The 9,002-nt window shown below is 39.6% G+C and overlaps 1 protein-coding gene across 1 annotated transcript; it reads right to left on the reverse strand.

Annotated features, from left to right (window-relative positions):
* Positions 1-1,179: 1,179 nt before the first annotated feature.
* On the reverse strand, positions 1,180-6,080 carry LOC113018734 (cornifelin homolog B-like). The gene is made up of 4 exons (XM_026162060.2): positions 5,735-6,080; positions 4,358-4,465; positions 3,707-3,852; positions 1,180-2,170 (listed from the first exon to the last, which is right to left on the reverse strand). Exons 2-4 carry the CDS (start codon positions 4,461-4,463, stop codon positions 2,033-2,035), a joined length of 390 nt encoding a protein of 129 aa, XP_026017845.1. The 5' UTR covers positions 4,464-4,465; positions 5,735-6,080; the 3' UTR covers positions 1,180-2,032.
* Between the last annotated feature and the right edge of the window lie 2,922 nt (positions 6,081-9,002).

The following is a 9,002-nucleotide window of genomic DNA, read 5'->3' on the forward strand; positions in this document are numbered from 1 at the left end:
CTTTATGAAAATCACCTTGCTGTGAACTTTTTGACTTGTGCTCTAGTGGTGCCTGTCTGTATTTCTGACTTCATAACATCACACTACAAAGAAAAGATCAGGCAAAAGTGCTATGGACTGTAACAGAGGGTTTATGGTCATGCACCTCTATAAAAGCAGTAGCGGAGCATTCAGATGTCTGTTAACAAAACAATTCACCCCAAGGACAGACTGTGCAATGCTCAGAGAAACACAAGAGATAAAAGTTGCAAAGTTCCATGTAAACAAACCACAAGCAAAATGTCCTTTCGACATGAAGCTTTGCTGTAGATTAAAGAATTAAAATGTTTTAAAACAGCTCAGCCAGAAAGTTCAGCAACATTTTGATTTACTCAAATCCCTCAGTCGTCATTGGTCTCTTCGGGCCCATGGCTTGTTTGGTCGGTAAACACTGCAAACCAAGCTGAGTAAGCTGTGTGGTGTCAAGTGCTGAAGTAAAATCCCCTCATTCAAATTTATTTTACTAACACGTTAAATGTAAATGAATGACTGCAGTAGAGCAGAATTTAGGGATGTCTCAATGAAACCAGGTCTGAATACAACAGCTGGATATAGTTTGATTTAGATCATCTAAGTGGGTGCCAAATATTTCTTCTTTGGTCTTGATCCTGAAGACAATGGATTCATCAGAACCAGAATATAAAAGACATTTGAGCCCTTTTAGGAGCGTTTAGGAGTTATTGTTATGCTTAAAATATTAATGAAGGGTCTGTGTAATGTCTGTACGACGGCCTGTCGGCTCAGTAGATCGAAAAGCATAATACGATTAGCTATGAAAGGTGGTCACGGTGTGTACTAGCATTGTTAATTGATGAGCGGTTTCCAACACAGAGGTGAGAGGAGTAAGGAGTTTGTGTAAGTGGGTGTCTCACGTTGCTTATAAACTCTTTCCTCATTTCACTGCCAATGAAGTTCCTTCAAAATTATTGGCTGGTGTAAAAAGTTGAATTTAATGGTATCTGGTCAAATGAAATTTATTTGATTGCTATACATTCAGCTATAACTAAGCACAGTTTCCATAAGTTTAAGCATGTGAATGAATAAACCTTTAATTTGGCATTTTTCAGTTGCATTTGTGTCATCATGTTTACAGAGGGTGAAAAATCTGTTCTTGTAAAAGTGTAAAGGGACAGACTCACGTTTGCCAAAAGACTTTTTATTTATTTTAAAGAGTACAAGAGAGCCATTAAATGAATACTAATATTTGGGTGCTGGGTGTTTAAATAAGATGTTTCTTTTTCTTATACACCAAATCCTGTCTTAGTATAAGAAAAAGGGTCAGTTTAAACACTAACTCTCAGTTCAACATATGCGCATAAAGGTTTACATACTACAAGGATTTATAGATTGTTTCCACTGTCTCCATAATTAAAAGTAAAATAACAGGTTTAATGCAGCCTGGACAGTGAACATAACAAGAGTTGCATAAATGTGGAGGCTGTGCTAACATCTGTACTGATGCAGAGGGCAGTGTTGGGCTGTATGTTTTTTAAATGTGAACCATTATAAATGAAGGATATAACTCACATCTATTAAACTATTAAACACAGGAAAAGGTTCCCCTTGTTTTGGTCACAGTAGTGGTTTTCAGGTCATCGAGGTGAGGTTATACAGGTCCCTGGGTGTGTTTCGGAGATTCCCAGGATGAGATGTAAAGTGATAAATGTGGTGATGTCTGGTGAGATTAGGTCAAACTCGTCACTTCAAAATAAGCTTCTCACAAAAATACAGTGAGCTAGCACTGTTATTTGGATCCCTGCATAACCATTCTTATTACTTGTTACATGAAATTAGCTCTGCAAACAATGAATGACAGTGAGCTAGGCTAATAACACACTACAGGTTAATTTACATTAAAGGTTAGTTTACAGCTCTCAAAATTCAACTGAGGTCAAAATGCTTTGAGATGACTGTTACATGCAGATAAAACAGAAGTGGATTGAAACATGTGGCTTTGAATGGGACACATGCCTTTGATCCAGAGCAAAACTGTTTACAGCATGGCTTGTGTGGTGATCACAGTCGAGGTGGCGGGCTGCTGGCTTTCTCTGATCTTCAGCTCGCGATGCATCTGGCACCAGACGCACGAGTAACACCAACATATCTTGCAGCAGTCATCGATGAACGAGCCCTACAGGATGGAGGAGAGGAAGCAGCAAGAGTTATCGGGATTGAATTTGTAGCTGTCGTGACTGTACCTGTTTAAATGTCCCTGTTCACGCTGCTTTGTACTGAACTGAACTGAAACTAACACGACTAGAAAGAGAAACAGGGAGGAGCGATTTTTTTCAAATCTTTATGCAACTCAAAACAACCTCTCTATTTCCTCAAAACTTTATCTGTCTGTAGCCAGTTTCCTTGCTGTTAACTGTCAGGATGTCAGTGAAGGACCACACACAAGCAGGATTTAGAGAGGTTTCCTTTCCTTCAGTGAGACAGAGGAAAATAACAGATGGAGTCTGATTTGCAGTAATTTCAATGAGCTCTGCATTGGTCTTTTTCTACCTGCTCAAAGATCCTCTATATTCACTTACTGTCAACTGTTGGCAAACAGGGCTAATAAAAGCAGTGAGAGTAACATGAACAGTAAAAAATACTGAGTGGCAAAACATCTATGAGAGTTAGAGATTAGAATAGCTTTCCATTTCCTCTTCCTCTAATTTGGTCAGCAGGCACTTCTCTATGCTTCTCTCTCTCTCTCTGTGTTTATGAATAAAAATTAGTTTATGCCAGATGCCCTTCCTGATGCAACTCTAATGGGACTTTTGTCTCCTTCCAGGATTGAGCTAGTGCTTGTTAGCTGAATGTGTTACCCACAACCAGAGATGGGCAGTAACGCGTTACGCGTTACTTGTAAAGATTAAAACTGATAAAACAAGTTTAAAAAAAGAGACTTTTCCATTTGATTACATTTTGTATGATGGATTATGCAGAAAAAGTAGAATTGGGCTGAAAGATCTATCGCTTTATCACCTATTCAGGTTGTAAATCGTGTTTTTAAAAAGTAACTAAGTAACTAAGTAATTAATTACTTTTGAAAATAAGTAATCAGTAAAGTAATGGGATTTTTTTTTCAAGTAACTTGACCAACACTGCCCACAACTATAGTTTGTTAATGTTAGCTTTTATCTCTACTCTACCCTATCATCAACATACTGTCATTTCGGACTCCAAATAGCCAACATGGTGAGGAACCTAAAGTTAAAGCTTTCCTCAAACCAATGAGTGACATCATAGTGATGTCACAGTGGCCACAGCCACAGGGTGAGTCATTAACCCTGGTTCCAGAAACAGAAAACATAAATCAACAGGAAGTCATGTGACTGTGAAGCCAGTCTATAGTTAATCATTTGCTTTTTATCCAGTGTGATGTTTGTTGAATAGTCGGTTGAGTAAGTTGAGAAATAACACGTATTAAAGATCTAATAATCACATCAAAAATGAGAGAGCTGGATGGAGGGCAGCCGACAGATGAGACACCAAAAGACGATGAAAGGTGAGGAAGAGGTGATATGGCACAATAAAAGAAAAAGTTATGAGAATTCAGCCATTAGGTACTGCACAATGTTTGACATTTTATATTAATTTCACTATAAAACATATGCCCTCAAATGTTTCAAAATCCTAGCAACACGCCTGCTGCCCTTCATCTCTAACCCAGCCTTACAGGGATGTTGTGGCGCTCTCTGATGGACTGACGGAGTAAGCAGGAAACCACCCCGCAAACATCCAGGAGTGGCATTGCACAGCACCATCCATGTTTACTGGCTGTCTGACACTGCATGCAGGGGAAACACCAGAAGCCGCAGCAACCTTGAAACAAAACAGAAAAAGAGAAAATGGGGGAAAAAAGAAGGGAATAGGGAATAATCTTGCCAGTATGTAATCCTCATTTCACTAGGTTTCAGGTAGTTTTCTGGGTTTTTAAACACTTCCCCTTCTGCTCATTGTCACTTCTGTCTTCTTGTTTCCTGAGCGTGTGCCTCTGTTCTTCTTCTTATGATCTGGTGATGTTTGGTTTGGTCATTTCATTGCAAGGGTCATTCGTTACCCTGGAATATTCAGCTGCCGTTGGTTCAAATAATAACTTGCCAGTGGATTTCTGGGAGGAAGCCAGAGTAACAACAGGAAACCAGGCAGGAGAACATGCAACAGTGCTAAGCACTCCAACAGAGTGCTGCATTTAAGTTCCTGTGCCAATTAGAGAATCTCAGATTTCTGGAGAAGAGCATAATATAATCAAAAGCTCCATAATGCAACTGATTGGACAATCTGAGGAGATGGTTGATGCAGAAATGACTGCTGAGTGTTCACTTACAGCTGTTCATATCAACACAGCATTCACAGAGGTCGGTGCTCCACTGCCCAGGGTTCTGATTGGTGGTGATTGTCACCACCTGGTTGGTCTGCTGGTGGCCAGCCATGCCTGGAGGAGACAGCGTGAAGTGTGACAGAAGTTATTGCTGCTACGCATGGAGAAATCCAAGGGTAGAATTTGAGAAAGGTAACAGGCTGGTTTGTTACATATATAACAGGATGTTTCCTGATTCATTTAAATCACTACAAATAGCTGGAGTGAGATGTGCAAAGAATTTGCGTGCAGTGCACTCTTCTGTCCTCTGGACCCCATGCCACCAACCATCCTCAAATCATGCCTGTGCACTTTGTGTACCATCATGGTGGACATCATCTGAAACCAGCGGAGCCCTGTACTATGAAGTACAGTTCGGCATATCCAGAGTATCTTTCTGTTATCTGCATTCCTTTACCCTGAAACAGGCGATTAGGATCAGGTGAGCTTTGTCGCACAAAGCTGGTTATCAACTTGCTATCCAACTGACGCAAGTGAGAAACTTTACACCATCCCAGGCTCCCAACAGAGGTCCATGGGATTTTTCAGGAAAGGTGACACCATTTTCTGGAGAATTCATTGGTCGGTAGGCAGTGATGTCATACCTGCTCATCTCTATATTACAATGGCAAATTGAGCTTCAACACCTGACAGGTTAAAAGCAGTATGGGGCAGGAGGTAGGCTAACAGGCTACTATCAGTCCTACAGTATGTCCTCCACTCTTGTGGAGGCCTGTCTGTGAGGTAAATGGCAAGAATATGTGAACTAAAAATCACAGTGTGACCAGAAATGAGGGTTGAAATGAGAGGAGATTTCAGACTGTCCAGATTTATGTGCATTTCACATTTATTTGCATATTAAATGTGAACAGTTCATTAGTGGCCAAGCTTATGACCACTAAGGACTGTTTCGTACATTGATGATTTATTCAAACAATCAAAACATGCGTGAGAGATACGCATTAACAAATAAAGGCGGGGGCAGAATTCTGTTTGGTGTCCTTGATTAAGATAAGAAAGGCATTTCTGGTCGCTCCCTTATTTCCTACAAGAACAGAGTTTACATCAGATGACCCTTCCCTCAACCCAGACTTGGAACTAGCATTATGTGTACACTAGCTTCTGACCCAGCTTGGACAGGAATCCCCAAAAACCAAACATCAATAATTAGTGTCAAGCAAGACAAATTACTAGATTTGACAGAATAGATAGACTATATGGCAAACTATGGTTAAACCAGGCTGGAAAAAAAAACATTGAATGTCTTGTCCCCCCACAAGCTTTACATGTTAATCACTACACAGAAATACTAAGCTGTTCATCAATATGAAAAGTTAGTCTTACCGTTTCTCTGATTCTCTGAGCGTTGAAAAAAAATTAGATGAAGTTGAGAAATCCCAGCACTAAACTGGAAATGAGAGAGGGGGGTGTGGACACACTAGCTTCTAGGGGTGGGGCCAGAAGCAGGACGTGGAGATGGGGGGGTGAGGGTACTAGCTCCTGCCATGAAATATGATTATCCTCCTATTGTCCCCTGACTGAAGCCATTGGACTGTCCATTCATTTTCTTCCACTTATCTATTTTGCAGCCATGACTGGAGTGTATCTCAGCTGCTATAGCACCAGAGGCAGGGTACAGCCCATGGACAGGCTAACACAGAGAGCCCTGTGATAGACTGTGATACAGTACACAGAGAACCCCCTCCACAGTCATGAGGAAAGATGTAAACTGCACTCAGAAAGGCCCCAAAGGGCCAGAGTAATTGAAACCAGGACCTTCTTGCTTTGAGTTAATGGTACTAACCACACAGCACTGTGCATGAGTACTATTAGTCTCACGGTCCCTAACACCATTAGATGAGCGCATAGACAGGAGCAGCATGGATCTGAGTACATTTCCTCAAGCACTTTACTTTGTTGTAATGTACTATTTAAGTTTGTCCATGTTATGTTGCTTTCTACTTTTACTGCGCTGTATTCTGGATGCAATTACTGTACTACTACACCATGCTATTTCTTTTAAAGCTTTAGTTTGCTGACTAGTGGGGTTTACACATTATGGAGTCACCAGCTTAGCAAGTGCAACACACTATCCATACTATCCATATCCAGGTATGTGTGTATGTATGTTTATGCGTATGTGTATGTGTGGGGTCAAGATGTGACCCTGTGAAGACTCCCCAAAGCTGTTGCCAGGAGTCTAGTGGTCCATCTAAACAAAGGGGTAGATATACGTGTGTTTGCTATACCATATATCAGCAAGAGAAGATACGACCTCTCCTAGGAGGTGTGTGATCCATGCCAGAACACTCTGAAGAGGAGTGAATGCACTCCCCTCTTCATGCTACACAGAGTTGTTACAGACCTCCTAGGATGAGACATTCTTCCAATATGCAATCAACTATATACTTCTAAGAATATATAAATATATATTTCTAAGCATAAATGTCAATCCAACAAAACAAACCTGACATATTTTATCATATAAACCATCCCACAGAGCAACCAAGCAGCAAGCCGCTCCCACTTGAGCTCAACCAGACTAAAAGTTAAGCGCCATCTGATGATGCTACTGACGAGTTTTTGCTATCTCATATCATCCAACTCTCTGGTCGTATTAAAGGTCAATTTTCTTCAATAAGATTTGATAAGAATAATTCATTACATAGATCGAGTCACTAGTTCTACCAATGTGAAAATGAAGGTGCTCTATTTTTCCCAAATTTCCATATGTTTTTGCAAAAGAAATAATAAAAACTAATAATCCTCCTCCTTGTAAATGAAAATTTTTACAGTCTTTGTTGCACACTCTATGTCATGACCTGGGTGTCACGGGCCACTGAACCCTGACAGTCTATCCCTTTTAATAAAATTAATAAAATTAAGCATTTATGTTTCTTAACATCTCCACCTGTTCATCTTAAGGATGGTTTATTTTATTTTTTTACCAGATTTTGTTAGCTTGTCATTTGATGACTCACCTAATAGCTTTAAGTGAGTATTTGAACTAAAGTGACATTAACACACCTGAGCTAAAGGTTTAATCGGTAACATCACATGACCTAATTGAACAAGTGAGAGCGAACATGTTAATGAATGTGAAAATGCTAATGTGCTGATAGATGGTTCAGTGGCTGTTCACGACCATTTAATGACCAAAATAGTGTCAGTCAAATATTTTGTTTGTTTTTTTAAAACAACAACAACAGTCACTGGGTTTTTCCTTCCTCTGTAAGAGACGGTCTGACCAAGTATCTAGTCACTGTGGTGTTTTTTGCCTGGGGACATTTACCCGGGGACAAATTTATCTTTTTCATCCATATTTCAAATACTTTTGCTACAATGTTTCTGTGTTACCACATGCAAACTAGTTATTTTACATTTACACTAGCTGAATGACTGTGTATCGTGAATTCTGTGTTTCCCTGTGTGAACAGGTGGGGTGTGTCTATGTGTGTGTGTATTAGTTAAATGTTGGGTTTTCTACCCTTCATCTCATTTTTCTTCAAAGTTCACCAAACCAGAAACCAGGTAAGAAAGACTTTCTATAAAAATGAACAGCTTGAAACATTCAACAATGTTTCTGAAGCTTACTGCACTGTTGTATCGTTTTTCTCAGTCATTTTCAAGTGAGCTGATGAACCAGTGTACTCAAGTGATGCTGAGTAAAACAAGGGGGATTTTTAAAGGTTTTCATATCTTCACAGAATTAGAAAGAAAATTCTGGAGTCTACTTATCATAATTACTCATGGGTCAGTAAAAGAGAGGATGAACATTAAGTAACAAATGTTGTTATAACCATCCTTCAATTTTATCGCAAGATATTTAAAAGAATGAGACTGATGACAGGTTGTACTGAAAGATATGCAAACAAGTTCAAATAGCTTCTGAAGCCACTCCAATCCAATATCTGATAAAGAAACCCTAAAATGAAGATGTAAAACTGACCTCTTCAGTCTATAAAGTTTCTCTTTGAAAATAATGATTTATCTTCTTCTCCTGTCCTCTCTTTGTTACACCTTTATTTTTCTGTGTGCCACATTAGTGGGTTTTATTTATACAGCAGCTGTTCATTTAGCTCACAGACACATTTTGTGACACACTACACAGAGACCTTTTGGGAGTCGGGTGATATTAAAGTAGAGTGAGTTTCCAGTTTAAGAAGGTTCATGCTGCGTCCTATTGTGTAGCTGTCTAGCCAGACGCTGAAGTACTGAAACTAGTACTGAAAACTTCAACTATACAGCTGCACCATGGACACGTCACAGGAATGACAAGAAAAGGTGTGAGCAGGCTGTGGAATATTTTCTTATTACTGAACATGTATCTCCACGATGTCACTGAAAGCAGGGCTGCAGCACATGGTTCGGTCTAGCAACGTGCATTAACCTGCCTGTTAGATATAAGAGTGCAGCTGAACAGCAGATACTGCACCTGCAGTTATAGTACAACAACACATTTTTCAGGTTATTGCAAAACTTTGTTTTTAATCATTTCATTTGCTTGTTTTTTTTAAGTTATTCAAAAAGGGTTTGAAGACACAGCCACACAACATCCATTAAAGCACACAGACTATTACCAGACAATTACATTAAAAGATATATATGAACA

The sequence above is a fragment of the Astatotilapia calliptera genome, chromosome 3 (assembly GCF_964374335.1).
Source record: "Astatotilapia calliptera chromosome 3, fAstCal68.1, whole genome shotgun sequence".
NCBI classification, from domain to species: domain Eukaryota; kingdom Metazoa; phylum Chordata; class Actinopteri; order Cichliformes; family Cichlidae; genus Astatotilapia; species Astatotilapia calliptera.